The sequence below is a fragment of the Heloderma suspectum genome, chromosome 1 (genome assembly GCF_057233095.1).
Source record: "Heloderma suspectum isolate Gila_16-S chromosome 1, 16-S_ref, whole genome shotgun sequence".
Lineage (NCBI taxonomy): Eukaryota > Metazoa > Chordata > Lepidosauria > Squamata > Helodermatidae > Heloderma > Heloderma suspectum.
Window position 1 is genome coordinate 279,970,212 of NC_139458.1, and position 26,842 is coordinate 279,997,053.

The 26,842-nt window shown below is 44.3% G+C and overlaps 1 protein-coding gene across 1 annotated transcript in view; it reads right to left on the reverse strand.

The window, feature by feature from the left end:
• The window catches only part of TPO (thyroid peroxidase), a 70,843-nt gene that overhangs the window by 38,491 nt on the left and 5,510 nt on the right, over positions 1 to 26,842 (reverse strand). The window contains exons 4-5 of the mRNA XM_084826731.1: positions 25,883 to 26,089; positions 11,773 to 12,288 (exon numbers count right to left, since the gene is read on the reverse strand). Coding sequence (XP_084682857.1) covers positions 11,773 to 12,288; positions 25,883 to 26,089 — 723 coding nt within the window. The remainder of the gene's footprint in view (positions 1 to 11,772; positions 12,289 to 25,882; positions 26,090 to 26,842) is intronic.

Genomic DNA, 26,842 nt, shown 5'->3' on the forward strand with positions numbered 1-26,842 from the left:
CAACCTATGACTGGATTTGCACAACACAGTATGGGACAGTGGGTTGTTATTATGGGTGGTGCAGAGCGGCTTAGCCTGATGTCCGAACCCAGAATGGTTTTACCACTGTGGGTAGTTTTGCGCAAATAAGCCACCCTGAGGACCTATGGCTTATAGTAGGGTTGTTTATGTAGGCTTGTTTTCAGGGTGGCTTAGTGTGACGTCTGAACCCTGCAGGGCAATTTTTCCACTGGTTGTCAGGAGGCTAGATTACTGGCCAGCAAGTGGTGAAATGGAGGAAGAAATGAATGGAGGATGAAATTTACAAGGACATTGACAAGAGGGTGACATGCGTATGCTTAGCTAAATAGCAAACAGGGGAAGTGCTTTAGGGGGGAGGTGTTCTTACTGTAGTGTAAGGGAAGCACCTTCTCTCCTTCAACCACCAGCTGCTTTCAGTTCCCCCCACCCTTCCTGCTTGAAACAAAATATAATCAGATCAATGCCTTGTAAATTTCACCTTCATTTCGGAGCTTCCCTTCCTAGTGAACACCTTTTATTTTTAAAGGGTGCTTCACATTACACTGAAGTAAGCTCACACACCCTCAAAGTGCCTTCTCTTCTTTCCTGCAGCTGCCAGTCACATTTGTCATTTCCCCTCCACTGGTCTCCACTGCTAGCTGTTAGATGTACATGAGGGGTACAGAGCAATGAGTGAGATCGCAAAAATTATGCAAAATTCATGGCAGAGCAGTGGAACAGAGGGAACATTTCTGCAAATTTCATGGCAGGGGGGAAAAAAATTGAGTCAGCCAGTAACCCCAGTGGACCAATTGCAGAAAGGGTGCTGATGTAGGAAATGAGGGTTTCTGCCACAAAGGCCCCTAGGATATGTGCCAGCAGCATCCTGGAGTACTGAGAAGAACTGAAGGAGAAATAAGCCAGGGGAAGCTGCTGTGCAGGTGATTGTCTGTCAGGAGTAAGGGGTGAGCCATCCTCCCACCGTGGCTTCCTTTCAGGGTAGCTTAGCATGACATGTGAACATGTCCTATATCTTGTGTGCCGTGGCTGGATGAGGAGACCCGGGCACAGAACATTCCTCTGCACCAATTTCTCTAAATAAAGGGAGCCGATAGAACAGTCTCGTTCTTTTTTCTAAGTGTGTGTGGGGGGTTGCTCTTGTTTTGTTTCCTTCTCATGGTGCTCTAACCATGGGGACCCGGAAGCTCTGTCAGGTCACCACATGTCAGTTTGCCCACTGCTTTACTTTTATTGATCTGTCTGTTCCTGTGCCTTGTATGAATGAGGCCTCATCTCCAAATGCCCCAGAATGAGCTGTTAGAGTTCTGAGGTGATAGAATGGACTACTGTTTCAGACTGCAGGTGCAGGTCATGTGCTCAAATGCGCCTCTCTGTAAAAAAAATCAAAAACAACAACAGGTAGAAAAACTACCTACAGGTAGAAAAACTATAGCACTAAGAATCAGGCTGGACTAGAACCTTTCTTTTTGAAGTGCTGTTTGTTTTTTATTAGCAAGGAGCTTTTCACATTGGGATGGAGCAAAGTACTCGTGGCCCACCAGCTATTTTGGACCCCAACTCCCATCAGTCTCAGCCAGCATGCCCAAAGGTCAGTGGTGATGGGAGCTGCAGTCCAACAACTTCTGGCAGGTTACAGGTTCTCCACCTCTGATGAAATGTCTTCCTTGCAGTCGGAAGTGGCACTGTCCTCTCCCTCTACTGCTTTAGAGGGGTTCATCACACAGAGCTTTTATCCTGCTATTGAGATAGCTCTCTCTTGAAAGTTTGCGGGCTCTTTACATGATGCTGTTAATGTCCAAGGTGCCTCCTGCAATTTCCCCCAGCCTATCTCGTATTTTCCCCAAATGCAAAAAAATGTTGTATTTTTCCCAGCCCACGGAAGAGGAGCGCCATAACCTCCCTGTGAAATTCTCCAATAGCAGAAGAAAGCACTGTGTTTGCCTACTGTGGGAATTTGTTTTCAGTTGTTGGGGGTGTGGTCAGGATGATGAGGATATTGAGGATGGGAGCGGGGTTGCATGGAAGGAGACCCAAGCAGATTTGACAGGCCCAAGGGCAAGAATCGCCTGCTGATTGCGACTCTTGCCTCCGCATTTCTCAGTTGGAGGCAGAAGAGGGTAAAATGTAGGGATGGGGGAGAATTTCTCCCTGAAACTTCGGGGGGCCGAGTGCCAACGTATTCAGCCCCCCAAAGTAGTTTCGGGGAGAAATTCTCCGCCCCCCCTGCCCCCCGCCCCCCCCGGGATGGGACTTACGTTTCCCGAATGTCCCTCCTGGCGGCGGGTCCCAGCGGCGGTTCGGCAGGTCTTCGACAGGGGCAGAGACGGCAGCTGGTCTTTTGACCGGCTGCCGCTGCCGCCATTCCAATAAAAGTAAAAAAAAACAAAAAAACGCCCCTGTGATAGGCTACGTGACGATTAACGTAGCCTATCATGGCTAGATTTGCAAAGTCAGCTGTGATAGGCTACGTAAATCGTCACGTAGCCTATCACGGGTGACTTAAAAAAAAAAAAGCACGTACGCAAATGGCGGCCCCCATAGGGAGCCGCCATTCGCGTTCCTTATTTGGTCGCTGTAGTCTACGTAAATCTTTACGTAGACTACGGCGAAAATAAGGGCAACGCTATTTGCGTTTCCCTTATTTTCGCCGTAGTCTACGTAAAGATTTACGTAGACTACAGCGACCAAATAAGGAACGCGAATGGCGGCTCCCTATGGGGGCCGCCATTTGCGTACGCGCTTTTCTTTTTTTTTTAAAGTCACCCGTGATAGGCTACGTGACTATTAACGTAGCCTATCACGGCTGACTTTGCAGATCTAGCCGTGATAGGCTACGTTAATTGTCACGTAGCCTATCACGGGGGCATTGGTTTTTTTTTTTAACTTTTTATTTCGCGGCCGGGCGAGGCGAGGCGCCTCCTACCCGGCCTGAATTTCGGCCGGGCGAGGCGGGAAGCCTCCCCCCCCAGCCTTAATTTCGGCCGGGCGAGGCGGGAAGCCTCCCCCCCCCGGCCTGAACTTCGGGGGGAGCAGCGAAGTGCCTCCCCCCCACCGCGAAGCAAGCTGCGAGACCAGGTAAGTGGCTTTCGTGCACCCCTAGTAAAATGTCTCCCTGCAATGAAGGGAGACACATTTGATCCCCCACCCCACCAAGCTCAGAAGCAACGTCCTCTGTTGCTTCAGAGCACCCTATTAAGTTCAATGGGGCTTACTCCCAAGTAAATGTGCCGAGGGTTGCAGACTTACAGGGTGATCTTATGTCTACTCAGAAGTAAGTCCCATTGAGTTCAGTGTGGCTTACGGCCACATAAGTGTGCCAAGCGTTGCAGACTTACAGCAGAATTTTACATTTTATGTCTACTCAGAAGTAAGTCAGAGGTTTCCTGGGGGCTGTGAGAAAAAAGTACAGCAGAAGTTAAGCTACAAAAATAAGACTCCCCCCCCCTCCTTTGCACACATGCCAGGGATGGAGGAAGGGACTCCCTCAGTTCAGACCATGTGGTGCTGTGTAAAGAAGCCCTTCCTAATCTTGCAAAGAAACCGAAAGCAGGAAGCTCCGGAAAGGATGTGTTGGGGGGGGGGGTTGCTAAATGTAGAGACACCCTAAGATTAGGATTATCTCTACTGAATGGGGGTCAGATGATTGGTGGGAGATTCAGGACAGATAAAAGGAAGTACTTCTTCACACAGTGCATAGTCAAACTATGGAATTAACTTTCACAAGATATAGCGATGGCCGTCAGTTTGGATGGCTTTAAAAGGGATTGGACAAATTAATGGAGGATCAGGCTATCAATGGCTCCTAGTCTTGATGGCTATATGCTACCGCCAGTATCAGAGGCAGGTGCCTTTGTGCACCAGTTGCTGGGGAACATGAGCGGGAGGGTGTTCTTGCACCCATGTCCCACTTGGGGGTTTTCCGTGAGCAGCTGGTTGGCCACTGTGTGAACAGAATGCTGGACAAGATGAACCCTTGGTCTGATCCAACAGGGCTCTCTTTATGTTTGCATGTTCTTATGTACCACCTCATTCTAATACATGTGTAAAAAAGGTAAAGGTGTCCCCAATCAGTCATGTCCAACTCTAGGGGTGGTGCTCATCTCTATTTCTAAGCCGAAGAGCCAACGCTGTCTGAAGATGCTTCCGTGGTCATGTGGCTGGCATGACTGAACACCGAGGTGCACGGAACGCTGTTACCTTTCCTGCCGAAGCGGTACCTATTTATCTTCTTGCAATTTCTTGCTTTCGAACTGCTAGGTTGGCAGGAGCTGGGACTGAAGACAGGAGCTCACTCCGGCATGCAGGACTCGGGTCTCAAACTGCTGTCCTGCCGACCTTCCGGTCTGCAATTCAGTGTCTTAACCACTAAGCCACCACTGCCAGGCTTAAGCATTACTGCAGTATCTCTACAGGAGACTTCTATCATCCCCCTACCCACTTGACTTGGAAATGCCTAGGACAAGTTTGAGTATCCGTAGCACATTTCTTCCCAAGATTTCCAGCACTAGTCCTTCAGAGCAATGTATTAGTATAATTGGATCAATGTGGATAAGCACGTATAGCAATAATTTTCCACGAGAAGCCTGTCAAAGCCTAATGAATCTAACTTTTTTCTATAGCTAACTGTAAATTAGAAAAGGTGGGACTTGTAACTGTCTTGCTATGCAATTTCTTCTCAATGTATTGGTGCAGTTCAGTTAGGACCAATTCTTATGGTATGGCTATCTTGTAGAAGTATCTTATTCAGTCATAACATATGACATCCACTCATAGTAAGGATCACATATATCACATGAACACCATCTTTCACATTACAACCACTCTGTGGTGATGTTTCCAATAGCTTCTTCACGGCAGCCATAATGGAAGCTACCATAGAATTATATAACAAATGGTCAACCCTGTTTAGAAGAACTGAGGCAGAGAACTGAGCTTTAAGTTTGATATGGTGTATTTATTGTTTTTGTTATTGGTGAAAAGAATATCCAATGCTGTAAAGAACAATATTGTTTAGGAACCTGGATTGTCAGATCAATGAATCAGGGTAAGCTGGTGGTGGTTAAACATGAGATGGCAAGATTGAACATCGACATCTTGGGAATCAGCGAACTAAAATGGACAAGCGTGGGTGAATTTAATTCAGGTGACCATCATATCTACTACTGTGGGCAAGAATCCCTTAGAAGAAATGGAGTAGCACTCATAGTAAAAAAAAAAGGTGGGAAAAGCAGTACTGGGATACAATCTTAAAAACGATAGAATGGTCTCAGTACGAATCCAAGGCAAACCATTCAACATCACAGTAATTCAAGTCTATGCCCCAACCACTGATGCTGAAGAAGCTGAGGTTGATCGGTTCTATGAAGACCTACAACACCTTCTAGAACTAACACCAAAAAAAGATATCCTCTTCATCATAGGGGATTGGAATGCTAAAGTAGGAAGTCAAGCAATCACCGGGATAACAGGCAAGCATGGCCTTGGTGTACAAAATGAAGCAGGACAAAGGCTAATAGAGTTTTGCCAAGAGAACACGCTGATCATAGCAAACACTCTTTTCCAACAGCACAAGAGGCGACTCTACACATGGACATCACCAGATAGTCAATATCGAAATCAGATTGATTCTGTCCTTTGCAGCCAAAGATGGAGAAGCTCTATACAGTCAGTCAAAACAAGACCTGCAGCTGACTGTGGCTCAGATCATGAGCTGCTTCTTGCAACATTTCGGCTGAAATTGAAGAACGTCGGGAAAACCACTAAACCGTTCAGGTATGACCTAAATCATATCCCTTATGAATATACAGTGGAGGTGAGGAATAGATTTCAGGGATTAGACCTGATAGACAGAGTGCCTGAGGAACTATGGACGGAGGTCCGTAACATTGTTCAGGAGGCAGCAACTCAATCCATCCCAAAGAAAAAGAAATGCAAGAAAGCCAAGTGGCTGTCTGATGAGGCTTTACAAGTAGCTAAGGAAAGAAGGGAAGTGAAAAGCAAGGGAGAAAGGGGAAGATATATCCAACTGAATGCAGAGTTCCAGAGAATAGCAAGGAGAGACAAGAAGGCCTTCTTAAATGAACAATGCAAAGAAATCGAGGAAAATAATAGAATGGGAAAGACTAGAGATCTCTTCAAGAAAATCGGAGATCTCAAGGGAACGTTTTGTGCAAAGACGGGCATGACAAAGGACAAAGAAGGCAGGGACCTAACAGAAGCAGATGAGATTAAGAAGAGGTGGCAAGAATACACAGAAGAACTATACAGGAAAGATCTGAATGTCCCTGATAGCCATGATAGTGCACTCACTGAACTTGAGCCGGACATCCTAGAAAGTGAAGTCAAGTGGGCCTTAGGAAGCATTAGTAACAACAAAGCTAGTGGAGATGACAGTATTCCAGCTGAGCTATTTAAAATCCTAAAAGATGATGCTGTTAAAGTGCTGCACTCAATATGACAACAAATTTGGAACACTCAGCAGTGGCCACAAGAGTGGAAAAGGCCAGTTCACATTCCACTTCCAAAGAAGGGCAAAGCCAAAGAGTGTTCAAACTACCGTACAATTGTGCTCATTTCTCATACCAGCAAGGTTATGCTCAAAATCCTACAAGCTAGGCTTCAGCAGTATGCAAACCGAGAACTACCAGAAGTACAAGCTGGGTTTCGAAGAGGCAGAGGGACTAGAGATCAAATCGCCAACATTCATGGAGAAAGCAAGAGAATTCCAGAAAAACGTCTATTTCTGCTTCATTGACTACGCTAAAGCCTTGGATTGTGTGGATCACAACAAACTGTGGCAAATTCTTAAAGAGATGGGGGTACCAGACCCCCTTACCTGTCTACTGAGAAACCTGTATGAGGGTCAAGAAGCAACAGTAAGAACCAGACATGGAACAACTGAGTGGTTCAAAATTGGGAAAGGTGTACGACAAGACTGCATATTGTTGCCCTGCTTATTTAACTTATATGCAGAGTACACCATGAGAAACGCCAAGTTGGATGAATCACAGGTTGGAATTAAGATTGCCAGGAGAATTATCAACAACCTCAGATATGCAGATGATAAAACCCTAATGGCAAAAAGCGAAGAGGATCTCAAGAGCCTCTTGTTGAGGGTGAAAGAGGGGAGTGCAAAAGCTGGTTTGAAACTCAACATTAAAAAAACGAAGATCATGGCATCTGGCCCCATCACTTCCTGGCATATGGAAGGGGAAGAAATGGAAGCAGTGACAGATTTTATTTTCTTGGGCTCCAAGATTACCGCAGACAGTGACTGTAGCTATGAAATTAAAAGACGCTTGCTCCTTGGGAGGAAAGCTATGGCAAACCTAGACAGCATAGTAAGAAGCAGAGACATCACCTTGCCGACAAAGGTCCGTCTAATCAAAGCTATGGTTTTCCCAGTAGTAACGTATGGCTGTGAGAGCTGGACTATTGATGCTTTCGAACTGTGGAGCTGGAGAAGACTCGTACGAGTCCCCTGGACTGCAAGGAGGTCAAATCAGTCAATCCTAAAGGAAATCAACCCTGAGTGCTCATTGGAAGGACAGATACTGAAGTAGGGATGTCGGAGAATTTCTCCACGAATCTCCGGGAGGCCAAATGCCAACGCATTCAGCGCCCCAAAATTGGTGGAGAAACGGTCCGCCACCCCCCCGCCACCCCCCGGAATGGGAATTACCTTTCCCGAATGTCCCTGGCGCTGGCGGCTCCCGGAGGCGGTTTGGCGGTGGCGGCGGCCAGTCTTCCGACCGGCTGCCACCGCCGCCATTTCCAAGTGAAAAAAACACACACACAAGCAAACGTGATAGGCTACGTAGGCTATCACAGCTAGATTTTTTAAAAAAACCATGATAGGCTATGTAAATCCTTACGTAGCCTATCACGGCTGACTTTGGAAAAAAAAAGAAGAAGCACGTACGCAAATGGCAGCGCCCACGGGCACCGCCATTTGCGTACGCGCTTTTTTTCCCCCCAAAGTCAGCCGTGATAGGCTACGTAAGGATTTACGTAGCCTATCACGGCTGACTGCAGGGACGCAAACGGCGACGGCGACGGCCGCCGCCATTTGCATCCCGGCAGGACGACAGGATTCGCGGCCGGAGGGACAGGGCGCCTCCCCCCCGGCCAGAATTTCTGCTGGAGGGATGGGACACCTCCCCCCTGGTCAGAATTTCAGTGGGGAGGGATGGGGTGCCTCCCCCCCACCCAGAATTTCAAGGGGAGGGACGGAGCGCCTCCCCCCCACCGCGAAGCAAGCTGCGGGATGAGGTAAGGGACTTTCGTCCATCCCTATGAAGCTGAAGCTCAAATATTTTGGCCACCTAATGCGAAGAGAAAACTCTCTGGAAAAGACCCTGATGCTGGGAAAGACTGAAGGCAAAAGGAGAAGGGGACAGCAGAGGATGAGATGGCTAGATAGCATCACCGACGCAATGAATATGGACTTGAGCACGCTCCGGGAGAGAGCGCAGGACAGGAAGGCCTGGCGTGCTGTGGTCCATGGGGTCATGAAGAGTCGGACACGACTTAACGACTGAACAACAACAATTTATTGTTTTTAATGAGATGGATCATATGATCTTACGTGTGTCTACTGAGATGTAAGCCGCATTGAATTCAATTACTCCTAGGTAAATGAGTATAGGATTGCTGCCTAAATTACCCTAATCCTGCTTCTTTATCTTAACTGAGTTGTAGATTGAAGTCTGATCCAGATTTTCTTGCTAAACTGGGCAATGGCTTAGATTCCATGTAATGTAGTACAGGGGTGGGCAGATGGTAGATCTCCAGATGTTTTGGACTTCAGCTCCTGGAAGCCCTTGCCAGCATGGCCAGTGGTCAGGAATGCTGGGAGTTTTTATATCATTTTCACATCAAAAATTGTTGTTGGTGGTGGTCGTGATCCTGACCATTGTGCACAGAAGTTTCTACTGAAATCAACAAAAATTCTCCCCATGAATTGACTAAGGAACAAGATATAAGCAAAATATTACTGAAAAGCAAAATTGGACCTACTACCATTATGGGAATTAATCTTGCACATAATTAATGTGCAAGATTAATGGGAATTAATCTTGCACATAATTAACTATCTTGCACATTTTTAGCATTTAATAATTGTTTGTAGTAATGATGTCAATATGTAAATAATTATTACCAAAAGTTGAATGCCAAACATACATGGTATAAAAATAGCCAAATGTCCAGCATGGAAATATTTGAGAATGAATTTCTTATGTACTGATATTGTGGACTGTATTTAGTGTCAGTTCTACTTAAAGTAGACCCACTGAAATGAATGGGACTTAGGTTAGAATAACATTGGATACAACCTATACATGTAGGTCAGCCTAGAAGGCTCCTATACAGCTGTCTTGACAGATGTAATCTGCACATGGAAAAGGATGGTCTGTAATAGGAGTGGGCATACATCAAGCTTACAGGACCTACTTTGTTTTTTACTAGAACATTAAGATCCATCAACTAGGGCCTGTAAATGACATATACATAGGGTTGGTTCACATGTTCACTGTGACTTAAATAAGCCATGGTGGCTTGTTTAAGTCATGGTACATGCTGGGTGCGATTTGAATAATCATTACCACCCAGGCGCAGCTTGTCGTGTCGTCTGAACCCAGGTGGCATGGCTTGTTGGATGGTTAAACAACCATGGGCTGTTGTTATTTAACCCTCCAACGAGCCATGCTGCACAGATTCAGATGACATGACAAGCTGTGCCAGGGTGGTAAATCATGCCCACCACATGTCAGGCATGCGCTTTTGCTTAAATAAGCCAGTGTGGTTTGTTTAAGCTGCAGTGATTGAGCAAACCAGGTTGAAGAATTAAAGAATTTCAAGCCAAGGAATTTGTTCTGGGTACCAGAACTGAAGAGAGCTCACAGTCCTCCCACCCAAAAATCCATTCTTGTCTTGTCACCCCAAGCTTTCTTCATTTTAGCGGTATAATTTAGGATGGCAGTTGGAGTGGGGAGTCATTTAACTGATGCTATTGTTAAAGTATTTGGAGTCAGAAATCCTTGCTGATCTACTGCAAACCACCCAAAGATCTGCCAGGAGATCCAGATTTACCTTCCACCAGACCCTGCTCTATTAAAAAATAAATAAATCATGCTTTGCAAGTTACTCATTTTCTAGGCACATATGGGCAGCTGGAAAGGGAAAAGCAGGATTCCCCTGCACACAGACACTGTCACTGAGCATGCTATGTGCGTGGATCATGCTCTATGCAATCTACTGTTATACTCTTTCATTTCTCTTTTCAGAATAAATTCCTTTATATGGTTAAAGGCCTCTATAGGCAGAGAGTTTGTGCATCATAAATCTCAAATGTCTTTTTAAGGAGTGTAGTTATTTGCGTACAACATGCAATTTAGCAAACTGTACCCAAAAAGTACAGTAAAGTGGAACTACTAAGAGACATTCACCAAAATAAAACTCTTATGGTGGCTGAGTGAGACAATAGAAAGTGGCAGGAAAGGAATAAGAGGAAAAAAGAAAGGCCTGAAAAAGCTAAGAACTTTTTTTTGGCCCCAGATGGGAAGAAGCCATGTACACTAAATGCATAAAGGAGGAAAGGCTTTCAGCTTGCATGGGGAGAGCCTATATGCCTGCTGATTACATGATGTGCAGGGTCTATGAGCCCAGAGCCCATGGAGGCTGGGATCTGAGAGAGCAGGTTCATGATCCTGGTTCCCCTCCATGCATTCATTCAGCTACATTGTTTCTGATCATATAAAAAGGGATGCTAAAAATCAAGGTGATTCAGAACAGGGAATCTTGTACCAAAAACTGGAAACACAGAATGGAGGGTGGGATCCAGATTTAGTCATACTTAGAGTAGACCCATTGAAATCAATGGGACTTTAGTTAGTCATAATGTACTTGTCCCACTGATTCCAGTGGGTCCAAGACTTTGTCGTGATTCAGCCCAGAGTCTCATGCTGAAAAGAAGTAATATCATTGGCAATTCTTTTAAAACCTTGCAAAGTTTATGTATATTATAAGCCCTTTTCAATTAACATGTAAAGTGCATGCTCATAGAGGACGGGTAGGAAAAATGGTACCCATGGGCATCAGTGTGCTCCCAGACACCTTTCTTGGGATCTGCTAAGGTCCTCTACCCCTTCCTTAACACATTTTCTTACTGGCAGCTGGGATTGCTGTGAAATAGGTTTCTCTTGGTGCTGAAAATCTGGGTTTGAAGACAGTGTTTTGTGTGTTGGGGCTCAGACCCCACTGCTGCCCTGTATTTAGTCTTTTGGGCAGGTTACTTGTCCTTTGCCATGCTTCCTGCAGCAACCATTTTGTGATGGTGCCCACGGCAGTTTCTTAAATGGGCAAATATGACCATGGCCCAAATGGTTGCCTACCCCGTCATGGAGGGATGGAGTAGAATTGTGCCCACTGGCCCTGGCTCCAACCTACATGTGTTCCCTTGAACTTGTAAACCCAGGTTATTTTATTTATAATTTATTAATTACATTTCTATACATGCTATGCACATAGGCTCAGTGCACGCAATCTGGGAACTTGCAAAAAAATAGCTAACATGCATGGCTTTGTTCACACGGTCAGTGGAGCACATGTAGGCTGAGGGCTGAGCCGGGGGGCACAATCTCAACCACTCCTCTGTGTGTTTATGTCACATGTTTTGTTATTTGAAAAGAGTGATAGTGACGAAATGAAAGGGGATGATGCTCAATAACATGTAAGAAAATATCGGCCTACCTGATGCAGAGCACCAACAATTTTGCGCGTCTCTTGATAGATGGTTTCAGAACTCCAGTGTGGGTTAAGCTTCTTCAGTGCCCTCGCCAGGCGATTGTGCTCTCGCAACCACAGTGTATGTATGGCTGCCAATGAAATAACTTCACTGGACCTAGTGTCCCCTGCCATAAAGCATTCAATCCTTTCTGCTTTGTCAGCTTTGGGTTCCTGAGCACAAGGAGAAGGTACTTGGTCAACAAAAGGAAGGTATTCACGGCCATTGTCAAAATAGTGCATGTTTATTCTCAGGAGGCCTTCTTTGCTTGTCAGATTCCTCAGTTTGTTCTCTACTGCAGTTGTGCTGCCATAAACAGTAGATGCATCAAGGAAGGAGGTGAGGCTGTTAATCTGTTGCCTTGGATTTAAGACGGATAGGTTTCCCCAAAGAACTCCCTGGTGACCAGAGGTGCATGCAGGGGATGAACGGTAGAAAGGCATGCAGTCGGTGTTCACGGAGAGTGTATCGTTGGCATAGATCTGTGGATTCAATTAAAATCTTTCCTTAGGGAACACAGTGCATATGTATTGTTGGAACACATGGAGCAGGCTTACTAATTTTCATAGTAAAGCATGTACAAAACTGCCATGTAATGGTTGGGTGGAATTTCTTAAATCTCCTCTTCTGTTGCATGTTTGCAATACTTTGATGCTACCCTTGTTGAGGCACAGAATGGGCTACCAGAATGACTTCTGCTGGTGCATCTCTAGATTCAAGCCAATATATGCTCACTACATCACTTATTAAGGGTGCAGGTATATGTGCACAAATCAGAGCTTTCCCTTGTTACTTGGCACGCACACAGAATTCTAATGGCATAGTTTAGTAAGGAAAAAAAAAAGGCTTTTTGTTATTTGTTACTGTTAAGTGCTTGGGAATCAGAAACCCTTGCTGATCTAATGCAAATCATCCCAGTGAGTTATAGATCCTGGACTACTTTTTGTCCATCCTGGCTGCACAGCGCACATATTGAACCTTTGTATGGCATCACGTAGAATCAGGCAGAGAATCCACAAGGGATATATTGAAAAGAAGCCATGGAAAATTTGCCAGGTTCCAATTAAGGATTAATTAATATAGTATCATCCATTAAAATAAAAGGTCCCAACATTTTCATAGGTATATGTTTCATTTGTTGTGGGTCTTGTCATTTTAAGACTGCAGGTATGAGGGCATTTTGGGTTTGTTTGTTTTTTAAAGGTGTTAACATTATGAGAATACAGGTGGCTTGGCTCTTGCCAAGGCATGGGTCCTGCTTAAGAATGATGACTGTTTGGATACCCACTCACGCCAACTATCATGAAAATACAAATTTTTTGGTTCAAGTAACAAATTGTTCTGATGAAGTCATTTCTGCAGATATACATAATGCTTACTTAGGTAGGTAGGTATGTGTGACACTTAAGAATATTTACCGAAAGGATGGCAGATCTTGGGTAGCACACCAGAATTTTGGGGTTGGGGAGGGCAGTTTGAAAATGATAGAAGTACAATATTTGATTTGAATAGGACAGTCCCCAATGAGAACTCTTTGTAGGAATACACCTGGAGATTTCAAAGGACATCTAAACTCTGGAAAGTGGACATTTCTCTGCCTTTTAAAAATATTGTTAAGTAGGATCAGGTATTTTCAATACAGTTGCTAAAATAATTCCACAAAGGAAGCCTCTGCAGTCCTTTTTTTAAAAAACAAAAACATACTCTATCAATCAAGAGGAGATGTATATATTAATCTTACGAGCATAATAAATACATTATAAGTTCATCAAATCTTTTCCTTGTTTTGTTTAAAAACAAAAAGGCCTATAAATTTACATTTATGCAGCAGGTAAAAAAAAAAAGGGAGAAACATCTTGAATGGGAGAATTGCCAGAGGCACAGAGAGGAAATTAGAGGTTTAAATGAGATGATGAGGGCTGAAGGATACTTTTAATGGAACTTTAAAATCTGTGACTTAATGGCATTTTTATACATTTATTCAATAGACCATCTCCCCCTACCCCCCTCAAAACAGCACTGAAAACTCATTACTGTGGGGAATGTTATCAAGTAGGCTATTATGTTAAATACTTGCTTATCTTCTAAGCTGATTAAAACTTCTGTGATTAATAAATGCTCCCACTTCTTTGCTCATTATTTCAGTGGGAACAGTTCCAAGGAGTGATTCTTATTTTGACAATGAATATTTCACTGGTTAATTGTGGACTTTATTGCCTCTTTTGTGTAATCAAGTGTTTTCTTTGCTTCAGGTTCCCCTGATGTAGTCTTTGCTTCCTCTATTCATGCCATTGTTTAGATAGCTCTTATGTTCCCTTTCAACTGAAGGCGAGGAAGGGTACTCTTGGGGTCCATTCTACCACCCCTTCCCCCAAACAAAGCCTAAGCACATGTAATTGCACCTACTCATCCCCAAGCACCTATGCCTCTTTCACTTTTCACAACCTTTTATCTCTTATTCCCGCTATTGTCAAAAATTAGATTATAAATTCATCAGAGCAGGAGTGCTGTATATATTGATGGCAACAACAACAACAACAACAACAATTTATTCTTGTTGTGGCTTCCATTTTAAGACCAAACCCATGTGATACCAGCATTTGTATTTGAACCTATGCTGCTTTTGGTCAGCCATTTAAGAAACGGAACATGGAGAAATTCACTAGGCACAGAAGTCTATAACGGGTTAAGCCAAAAGGTACCATAACACTCCAAGTGGCGTGGGAGTTTGCGTGGTGCATATCCTTCGGTGAATTGCCTCTGCAGTTTCAGTCCACATCATTCCACACTCCTGTGGAGGGAGGATGCAGCAGTAATGAATGCTAAAGAACTGTTGGAGCTGCATAATGAAGCCTCTTCATTTTCTTCTGGATGTGATGACAAGTGCTGCGCCAAGAGCTGAATGTGCAAATGAGGATTTCCCTGTGCTGTCTTTTAAGTGACATCAAACATGACCCATCTTTTTTAGTCGCAATGTGTAACATTTTACCAGAGGGCTAATGAAGAATCTTCACATGAAGCCATTTTCTTGCACATGCCAGAGGGAAAGCACAGCTTAGATATGGCACTTTTCCACACACAGAGTTATTTATAGCATAACTCTGAAGAGCATAATGGAATCTGCTTGCCAAGGGGAGGCAATAGTGTGGAAGAAAAGGTGCTAATTGGCTAAACTGGATCAAAGGATCAATAATGAGTAATATTCTACAACTGTCTAACTTTCCTGCTCCCAGTCCCTTCTCTGCCTCACTCACTCACAAAGCTAGCAACGATCCCCCTATCTCACAAACTGTACATCAGGCAGTGTAGTAGTTGTACTCCTTTATGCTGGTATATTAGCAGAAAAAATTCATTTTCTGTCAGCCATGAAGCTAACAGGGTGACCTCTTAAGCAAGGAACCATGACGCAGTTTTATTCACCTCACAACGTTCTCTTGAGGCAAAAGCACTGCTCTGAGCTTCTTGAAGGAAGGACAAGATACAAACGTAACAAATAGTAAATGCAAGTGACTAAATGGAGCCAATTCCCTCTGGCTCCATAGGGGTCAATAGCCTCTAGACTCTGAGGAAGGCAGCATGAGAAGAGTTAATAGATAGCAGCTACGGTAAGAGTCAGCTGGATGGTGAAGACAGAGCCGGAATGGATGGTACCTGGAAGTCTTACTGTATTAATAGGTTTGAGGCCTGTAACAGGGCCAAATGACATGTAGTGCTAAATGTGTATTTGCAGTTAATGTCTAGATTTTTAAAAACTTCAGTCAATAGCAGCTCACAAGGAAGGTGTGCGTGATAATTAGTGGGATAGTTATTGGGATAATCTTCAAGTGGTCATCTGTGAATTCACACATATGGGTGATGCACCTACACAGAACAGTCATTTGGAACATTCTGGAGCTAAACAGAGTTTTAGGTGAGAGTCCCACCCACCTCCTCTGCGCATGCTCCAGGTGTAGCTCCCACCTGCTACTCAATTCTGAGTCCACTGTAGCAGAGGACTAAAGAAGGTGAGGCATTGAAGCAATGAGGAGGGTGGGTTGTGTGAGTTCACAGATGAACATTCAAAGAGCCACAGGTAAGAAACCTGTCCTTCTTCTTCATGGTCTCTGTGACTCACAGATATGGGTGACTGAAAAGCAATAGACTTACTGAAGGAGGGAGATGTCACAATCGAAGAAAGAGCCATTTTGCCAGTAGTTGCATTGGCTCTGATACCAAGGCAGTAATGTTCGATGAAGGAAGAAGGCTGAGCCCAGGTCACTGTTCCAAAAAGCTGTGGAAGTTAAATACCTCTGAGGAAAGTAGCAGAGGATATTATGGCTCTAGTTGAGTGTCCCTGTACTTCTGGGGAGCTGGTAGGCATGTGAGTTGATAGGCTAGAAGTATGGCTGGAACCACCCATTTGATGAAGCATTGTGATGACACAGGGCAATGCTTTTTGGGTCCCAAGTGGCAAATGAGTACACAAATAGAGTTCCTAAAGTTCCTAAAAATGTTCCATAAACATTCCTATGCATGATGTTCTATGCATATAGAATGAGAGTGCCCTTATGACATTTAGGGAATGACGCTTGACCTCCACTGGGGAGGTAGGTTGAGGAAGGAAAGTTGGTAGCATGATACCCTGAAATAAGTGGAATTGCAAGTCAACCTTTGGAAGAAGAGCCTCATGTGGCGCAGAGTGGTAGGCAGCAGTATTGCAACCGAAACTCTCCCCACGTAGGGATGTACAAAAGTGACTTATCTTTCGCGGATTATGTTGATGGTGGGGGGGAAGCGTTCCGTCCCTCCCCCCGGAATCCTGGCCAGGGGGGGAGGCGCTCCGTTCCTCCCCCCAGAATCCTCGAATGGCCAGCTGTGCTCGGCGGCAGCTCCGCGGAGCAGCCGGCCAGACCCGGCCCGGCCAGGCCAGAGCCGTCCGCAGCTGGATTTCCAGCCGCGGAGGGCTCTGGGTAAAAAACAACAACAAAAAACCCCACAACAAACCGCGTGCGCAAATGGCGGCGGCAACAGCCGCCGCCATTTGCATTCCTTCTTTTTGGCCATCTTAATCTATGTAAATATTTACGTAGACTATGACGGCGAAAAGAAAGGGGAACGCAAATAGCATAGCGGGTGCTATTTGCGTCCCTTTTTCATTCATCGTTTTACCCTATGTAAATTTTTACGTAGGCTAAAACGGCAAATCAAAAGGGGATGCAAATAGCGCCCGCTACACTATTTGCGTTCCCCTTTATTTTCGTTATCATAGTCTACGTAAATATTTACGTAGATTAAGACGGTAAAAAGAAGGAACGCAAATGGCGGTGGCCGTAGCCGCCGCCATTTGCGTACGCATTTTTTTTTAAACCTACTCAACCATGATAGACTACGTAAACCTATCACGTAAGTTTATGTAGCCTATCACGTCTTTTTTTCTTTTTTAAAAAACCTAGCCATGATAGGCTACGTAAATCTTTACGTAGCCTATCACGTCTTTTTTTTTTTTTTTACACAAGCCTGCCTGGAAATGGCAGTGGCGGCAGCCGGTTGGAAGATTGGCCGCCGCTGCCGCAGCCACTGCTGGAGCCGCTGCCGGAGCCACCGCCACCCGGAAGATCCGCCCCAGGTGAGTCTCGTCCCGGGGGGGATCTGCGGGGGGCAGGGGGGTGGCAGGCCGTTCTGCCAGGGAGTTCGGGGGGCCGAATGCACTGGTATTCGGCCTCACCAAGATGCGTGGCAGAATTCTCTGACATCCCTATCCCCACGACCTGAGTTCGATCCCAGCGGAAGCCAGGTCTCAGGTAGCCAGCTTAGGTCGACTCAGCCTTCCATCCTTCTGAGGTTGGTAAAATGAGTACCCAGCTTGCTGAGGGAAAGGTAGTCACGACTGGGGAAGGCAATGGCAAACCACCCTGCTATAGTCTGCTATGAAAACGCGTAAGTGGTGTCCCTCTTACGTGTATCATAGTGGGTCAGTAATGCACAGTAATGTAATGCTTGTACAGGAGGAACCTTTCCTTTTCCTTCATTTGGAAGAAAGGAGAAGTCCAGGCATAGCACTACTTTATCCCTATTAAATATTAGGAACAGTTGGTCTTGCCTTAGAGCGCACAATTCACTCACTCTCCATGCTGAAGTAATAGCAACAAGAAAGGCCACCTTCATTGTAAGGAGCCTAAGGTCAGCCATAGCCACAGGTACTAAGGGATTGATTGCTAGTAGAACCAACACCACTGGCAAACTCCAGGCCAGAACAGGTGAGATGGCTGGCAGATAGAGGTTGGCAAGTCCCTTGAGGAACATTTAGACTGGTCAAGGGGGGGGGGTTGCCTTGTGCAGGGTGGTGGTATTTGCTCTAAAAAGGTCTCCTAGAATGGAAGGAGGAGTATGAACAGTGTTTTGGAGCTTGGTTTGGGCCCAAGTCAGATTGGCTCCAAGATGGCCCATTGGATATGGTCAGTTGGCCCAGGCCGATGAGCATTTTGATTCCCATTCCCATCTTCTGGGTGAATGTTTTAATTTTGTAAACATGATCAAGGATATCATCTGTAGATGCACTGAAAGAACCTTAATATTGAACAAGAGGTCCTCCACTCTAGATCTAGCCTCTTGGTGTAGCCCTGCAATAAGGAGCCAAGCATGACATCTCAGAGAGACAGTGGCTGCCATAGCCTTGGAGCTGCAGTCAGCGATGTGGCAGGCTGTGCTGATTTTCCGGCCTGAGTGACAGCCTGTGGGCTTCAGTTTGGAGTAACACTGCTAGGTTTTTGACATCTTCGGGAAGATGGTCAAAGAAGGTTGTTGCTTTTTCCCATAAGAAGAACTCTGTTCTGCATCCCAGGAGGGGACAGTAGAATTTTTGTAGATTATGAGACAAGAGAATGTTCCAAATGCTGCAAGTCACTGCAGTGGACAAAAAGGAACTGAGAGGCAGGCAGGAGCCATGCACCAGTGAAAGTGGGTGGGACTCCCGCTTAAACCTGTTTAGCTCTAGAATGTTCTGAACTATTGTTCTCTGCAGGTACATATGTGTGAGTCACAGAGACCACAAAGAAGAACTACTGTTTCCAAAATGAGACAAGTCAGTGGAGGTTGTAAAATTGAGCTCTAATGATTTGTCCCATTCCGGAAGCGGTAATGTCTTAGGCAAGCACTACTTTCCTGCTGCACTAGTGGTCATCTCTGTGAGTGCCATGTGTTTAGAGCTGGAAAGTTGGCAGCACCACATACTGCCCTTAGTCAATCTTGTTCATGCATTTTCCTTCACAGTACACTCCCCTAGATTTTGTACCCTTAAAAAGTCATTTTCAGATCTAAGGCTGTTGGTCATAGTTGTATAACATACTGGGTTTTGTAGTCTTAAAGGTATGTAAAAAATTCATCATTCTTGTGCACAAGATAGTGTTGTGCCAGTGAGATTACAGGGGATAAATATGCAGCAAATTCAAAGAAAGAAAAGTGGATTTTGATTTAAAAAAAAAATTCAGAACAATATGCTGCTTCGATGGAAATGGAAATTTTGATTAATTTTATTCTGCTCTACTAAATTCTGTTAATAAATGTGGAAGCAGCTCTAATGCTGTGTTTTGGGGGAGTTGCTGATTTTTTTTTCTACCATCTGGTTTCCCCAGCTGCTTATTAAGAAATAAATATAATGGGCAGCTCCAATCACAGAAGCACCAGTAGCATCTAGTTTGATCCCTTGTCATCTACGCAGACTCTTTATCTCTCTGTCCTGTCAGGGAGAGGATAACATCAGTTCTTGATGTGCTACTGTCTTATAATATCTAACAACCATCAATGTTCTCCTCCAAAACTGTGGATGAGCCCTGAAAAAGTCACAAAGGCCCTGCCCTATAGTACTACTAGCACTGCATATTTACTGATACGTACATAATGAGCTTCTCTACATTAAGCAAAAAACCCGCATCCTTACCGGGTTTCCTGCTTTTGGTTTCTTTGCGAGATTACGATGAGCTCTTTTACATGGTGGACACGTCATTTGAATTGAGGAAAGTCCTTCCTTGGCAGCTTCTATATGTTTCTGTGTGTTTTAATTTACAGCCACTAGATGGCGGTGTCATGATAGCACTACACCGGCATTTCACTCAGCCAGTAGATTGGAATAAATAATGTCCCTTCTCATGTTATCTCCTATCTTTTTGAAAGCAGAATAAACAGGGAAAAGTGCAGGAGACATCCTGGAGGTTGTATCATATAAACGACCTGCTAACTTCCATGAGTAACCAATCACAAGTGTGCAATAAATTGCTCATGTAGAGAACCTCAATAAGAGCCCTACTAGAGCTGATAAAAACCCATTTCAGCCATTCAGTGCCTATGGACACTGAATGTACATGGAGGGGGTGGGCATCAGTCTTTACCTTCAACCAACTTGCATTTACCTGAGCATCTGATCAGAGTCCCCACACATAGAACTGTATGCATGCCATGGAGAACCTTGTCCACACTGCTGGGGTTGCCTTGTCTGTAGGGATGATAGAGAATTCCGCCATGGATCCCAGGGGGGCCGAACTCCAGTGAATTCGCCCCCCCCCCAGAATCCATGGAGGAATGGAGCAACCCGCCCCACCACCCCGCAAAAGCCCCCTGGAACGGAGCCTACCTGTCTCCGGCTGCGGCTTTGGCTCCAGTGGTGGCTCCAACGGCAGCAGCTGCAGCTGCTGCAGGGCTGCTACGGACACAAATGGCGTCCTGAGTAGGGAAATGGTGCAAATGGACGCAAATGGTGTCCTGAGTAGCGGGAATGCAAATGGCGTAGGGGACGCCATTTGCGTTCCTGTTTTAGCCATCATAGGCTACGTAAATATTTACGTAGCCTATCACGGAGAAAACAGAAATGCAAATGGTGCAGGGGATGCCATTTGCATCCCTGCTTTAGCTGTGATAGGCTACATAAATATTTATCATGGGCTACCATAGGGACGCAAATGGTGTCCCCTACTCAGGACGCCATTTGCGTCCGCAACAGCCTGGCAGCGGCTGGAGGCCCCACTGCAGGTTGGCCTGGCCGGCAGCTCTGTGGCCTGGCCACGGAGCAGAGCTGGATGGGCAGGATTCTGGGGGGGAGGAACGGATTGCCTCCCCCCTGTCGAGGATTTCGGGGGGAGGGATGGAGCACCTCCCCCCCACCGTGGATGTCCCTCGACGAAACCAGGTAAGTGTTTCGTACATCCCTACGGTCTGCATAATTGGGTTCCTGCAGATAGAGCTTTCTAGACGTACAGGTGTATGTCTGTGTGGAGGGTAGGGATGTCCGTGGAATCCGCTGCAGACTCCGGCCGGTTCCATTCTGCCATCTGTGCAGAACCTGGAAGTCAGTGATTGGACGCAAATGGCATCCGCTATGCCATTTGCTCCCCCATTTTTCCTTGCAATAGGCTATGCGTCTCTATTTACGTAGATACTTACATAGCCTATCGTGTGAAAAAACAGGGACGCAAACGGCGTAGTGGACACCATTTACGTCCCAAGCGATAAGCTACGTAAGTATTTACATAAATAGAGACATGTAGCCTATCACAAGGAAAAACGGGCATGCAAACGGCGTAGCGGACGCCATTTGCATATGGAGAACACTGTAGGAGTTGGGTCGGAGCCAACCAGCTCAGATTCCAGTGGGGAGGAATGGATTGCCTCCCCCCCAGTGGACCACCCCTGCGGACATGAGGTAAGGGAATCCGTACCTCCCTAGTGAAGGGGAGAGCTTTGCAGACATTCAGGTGAGCTTGCTACCCATCCCTACGTACATTCAGTATCCACAGATATCAAAGGCACACTGTGCATGTTTAGACAGAAAAAAAACAAAACTCCTACAACTCCCAGCATCCCTTTAGCCAGCTGGCTGGGACATGCTGGTAACTGGAGGCGTTGTTTCTGTCTAAACATGTGTTGCGTCCTAAATCGCTGAACAGGGTTCAAGTCCAGCAACTTGTCTCCATAGTGGCCAGCGAGCCAAGTGACTCCAGGGAGACCAGATGTTTGGCAAGATAGCCACAGCCCTCATAGGATGTATGTCTCCAGTATCTGGTAGTCAAAGGAATACCAGTTATGAAATACTAACAGCAAAGCTTTGTAAAAACAACCCACCTGACAATAGAATTTTACTGCATGTCAAAGAGTTAAAGATTAATTCTTTTATTTAAAATTAGAGCATATTCATAGGATGTTTCATCTTAATAATTAGGAAAAAATATTTCCACCTACTTAATTGTATTTATCATCAAGGCTATTTTAAATAAAATATAATTACAATGCTGACTTTTTAAAATTAATTACCGCAGAGGCCATCAAATAGCTACCAGCTATTACAACCTGTCTCTGAATTGTAATTATCACACTCGAGAAGGTTCTTCTGTTTGGGGAAAAAGATATCTGTTGCTCTGAGGAATATTATATTTCCTTATTCTTAATACCCAAGAAATGGATGCAAGGAAATGAAGGCTGAAAATACAAACCTTAAAACATGACTTGTTCAAGAGAATCCTTTTAGCGTTGTAATTCTCTAAAAAGGGCTTGTCCTAATGTGTTGATTAGGTTATTATTAAAAGTTTTGGCATTTTCAGCCAGAGCTGTACATAGTTCCCCAGGCCTAACCCTTTATTTAAATTCTGAGTGCTTTTATTTGAGGATTTTTATGGGTCTGTGTTCGGTGGTGGCGGTGGTGATGGGCAACACATGGCTCGTCTGGTTTGACAAGCCAGTAGAGAAATCCAGCCACTGCTGCTAAAACATTTTTAGTCTGCTCTTAATGTGGGAAAGAATGAAAGAAAAGTTCTTTAAATTATTCAGTGAAAAGCAAATTGCCTTATACCAGGTCAGACTATCTGTATAGCTCAATATTGTCTTGTTGTGACTGGCAGCAGCTCTCTGGCAGCTTCACCAATGCGCATAAAAATGTGTCCATTCATGCATACATTACAAAAATGCATAGGATTCCGTATAGACTTTTTAAAATGCAAGCTGGCGCAGAAATGGGCCGAAATGAGCTTGAACTCAGCAAATGGACAATCTTTGCGAGATCAAGATGGACAAATACATCCGCAGAATTCACTGTTTGTCTATCTGCGGATCACAGTCATGATGCACAGCCTAGAACTGCCGCCTGCAATTCTTGCAAAACACAAAATTGAGTGCAAAGAGCATACTTGGTTGTGGCCAATTGCCTAAGAGAGAGGGGGGAAGTAAAGCCCCCCCTGCACAATCTTTTTTGTTTGTTTAATTCTTGAAGCTCCTGTTAGACATCTGGCAGCACAGTGAGGTCTCTATTCTGGAGGCTGAGTTCTCCATGGAGCTCTGTTTTGCTTGTGTGTGGTGAGTGGGGGATGCAAGCTGTAGGCAGTGGCGGCGGCGGCGGCAGCAGCTTTTGACATTTTCATTCTCCGCACTTAGCTGATGCGTATGACTATGAGGATCAGCGTTTTTAATGCAATTTTCAAGGGAAAACAACACTGATTATAAGTGGATTTTTTAAAAAAAAAAAATCTTTGTGGATATTTTGTTAGTTCAGTTTCCCATTCTTTGAAGAAAGTGTCCTTTTTGTTGTGGTATTGAATTGTTTGTATAATATTTTCCCTGGATGGTAAAGTCATTATATGTGACATTTTATGTAGCAGAAGCAGAAGCTCATCAGTCTTTATCTGGGTCTATTTAAATGGCTTTCCTAATACTTGATCTTGCCACATATTGAAGATAGAACAGTTACAACCCATCCAGAGTGCACACTCTGTCTCCAAGGCCTGCCTCATTCATTTCAATGGAGGCATTATCTGTTACATTCCTTGAAATGAATGGAGTAACCTGGATGTGTGGGAGCTACAGGGTAATATTCTCCTTAACCATTTGTTTTGGGTTGGATCCAGATTTATGCTGGTTCACCTGTCTTGGTGGAAGTGGACTTCCTTGCCCCCTCCTTCCTACAGCCATCCCTCCAGCTCCCTGAAAATACTGCACAGAGACTCAGGAGACCCTGGTGGTGGTAATGGGGACCCTAAAAAATTGGGCAGAGGGACTTTCCATGAGCATACAGAGCCTGTAGTAATTCAATGAACAACAAAGCAGAATTGTGGGTAATTGTTACTCAATGCATTAAAACAAAAACAGGAAAAGGTATTTGTTCACAGTTTATATTAAGTAGCAACTAAAATGTTTATATTTTTAGAAGTCTATATTAAGCAGCAAACTGTAATATATGATGTAATATGTAATACTGGATGCCAATAAGCCTGTGAATACTGACATTTTCACCATATATGTAAGACATCTGCTCTTCCTGCCTTCACCTAATCATTGTTTTACCATAAACTATTCTATTATATAGCTTTCTTTATGTCTTGGGTTGTCATGCTCATATAACACCTGGCAGCAGTGGGGATCCACCCCACACTGCTGTTATGCAACCTCTGTTGGATTCCGTCGGTGGTGTTCATGGCTTCAATGCAAGTGAATGGAAGCCTGCAGAAGCAGTGCCTAATGGACTGCACCCAATTTTTAAAATATTATGTCTTATTAATTATATTAGTCTGCTCAATTTGGCTGTATTCCTAGCCCTGGAAGAAGAAAGGGCTTGCATGCATCTGATTCCATGTCTGCTGGGGGTGGGGTGGGGAATAAGATGAAAGTTGTGTTACTACAGAATGGAACTCAGATTGATCCACCGGCCAACAGGAGATTTGCCCTTCTCTTCTTTTCTCTAGAATGGTTTCATAATAAAATATATCTGTAATATGAAAAGAATTATATTCCATAGGTGTAATAACTCAAACCAGCCTTCCCCAACTACCCTTCCCCAATGGCCATGCTGGCTGGGGATGATGGCAGTTGTACTCCAACACATCTGGAGGGAGCCAGGTTGGGGAGGGCAGACTCAAGCAACGCAATGTAATCTGAAAAGATTTTTTGAGAACCATCATGGACAAAAAGAAACAAACTTTAGTCAACTTTATCTATATAGACCTGACTTTCCTTTTAACTTTATGACTTATTTTTGCTTCTTTGTTTTATTATTGTATTTGTAAACCTACCCAGTTTTTGTTGTATAAAGAGATGGTGTTGTAAAACAGATAAATAACTGGACATAAAGGACTCATGGTATAAGGTGTATGAGTATGTGAGGTTTGGCTTGTATCCAATCGTGGATTTGCCTTAGCAGAAGTGCTTCTGGCTTCTGCTCACATAAGTTGCTGATGTTAGCTCTCTCCCTAGGTACTACAGCCTTCCATACCATATCCCATTCTGTTCCAGATAGTCCCTCAAAAAAGATAGATAGATAGATAGATAGATAGATAGATAGATAGATAGATAGATAGATAGATAGATATTTCCACAGGCTACTCCCTCTTCTTCAGTGGAAAGTCAGCCCTTTAGACTGAACAGCCCAGGTTAGACCACCTTCCATCAATTAGATGTACATTTCCATCAATTGTGTGCAGGGGCAGGGCAGGGGTGGCAACCAGGCAGGGATGGGAGAACCAGCAATGTTCAAGCTCGTCATTATTGTCTGTTTTTCACCCCAGTGCTTGGTTCACCTTGCTCTCATTCCAGAATGCAAGTGGGGTTTTTTTCTCTCTTTTCAAATAGGAAAAGTGCACATTTTCAATTGGGAAAAATGTGCATTTTTCAAGTGCGCAAACAAATGTGCACATTTTCCACCATTGATTAAAGCATGAAAATGTATCTTTTTTTTCCCTTTTCTTTTTAAAGCACATTTACAGTGCACATTTTCCCAAAAGGATGCATTTTGCAAGTACAATTGCAAGCTCAAGAATGCATGAACTTTTTCCAAAAAATGCTATCGTGTTTGGGGTTAGGTTATATGAATGGGGCATGTTCAGCTGTTTTTTGAACTGAAACAAAATTCCTGTACATCCCTATGACCAAGATGAAACCTCCGTACATGTTGGCAGTACAAATAGCATATGGTAAACACATCCCAAAGTAAGTGATTTCTGGACATGTGCCCCAGCATGTAAAGCGCTCTTGTTCTGGCACCCACCCTCAGGAGTCCACAAATGTTAAGTCTGACTTCTTCAGTTTTCACACTTCCTTAAAATAAAATAAAAAAGACTTAAACCATACCTGTATCGGAAAACATGGATTTCGATTTTCACATGTCAGTTGGCAGTCTACTTCTCCCAGAAAGGAAAGTTGGTTTACACTCTGAGGTGTAAATGAGAGGTCATGATCTATGTATTGTCCCCACACAATGATAATATCAGAATGTAGCTCATCTTCAGTAACAGCCTCATTGGATACCTCAATAATGTTTCTTGTAACTTCTCGCACCTGGAGGACGAAGAGTTAATTCAGTTGCCACGCTACACACAATGACAAAAAAGCAAAAGGAGCAAAGACCTCATCACTGTTTACCAAAATACCTAATGCTATGAAGTTGTTCTAAAGGCTTGGCTTTTTCTGTTTTCTTGTTTCTTTAAGGTTTTGACAGGTTAGTATTTCTTTTCTGGAATTAAGAGCTGACGAGATGACAGTACCTCAAAGGAGGTTCAAATATACTTCAGCAGATATATTTTTCATACAGTTGGAAAACTTTAAGCCTATCTCTTATCGTCTTTAGGTGGAAACAAAATAACCTATTACAGCCTTCTCCAAACTGGTGCCCTCCAGATGTTTTGGATTTCAACTTCCATTAGCCCCAGCCAGTATGGTCTATGGTCAGAAATGCTGGAAGTGCCTTATTATGTAATAGCTACATTAAGAGTACATCGATATACATGTTTACTCAGAAGCAAATCCCATTAACTGCAATGACACGTACTCCCAGTTAAGTGGGTATAGGATTGCAGTCTAAAAGTCTTAGATGGCAGTGCTAATCATGTGGTGAAACCATTGTCTTTAGGCTCCATCAGTGTCATGAGGCAAGCATTACTGGGCTCTCAATGAAACTGAGTTACATTCACAAGCCATACACTACCTTCTGCTCCCATTCCTTAGGCCAACATCAAATAATCTGTATCTGTTCTACAGCCAAATGTACAAAGATCCTGGCTACCTAGTCTTGTATACAATGTGCCACAGAAG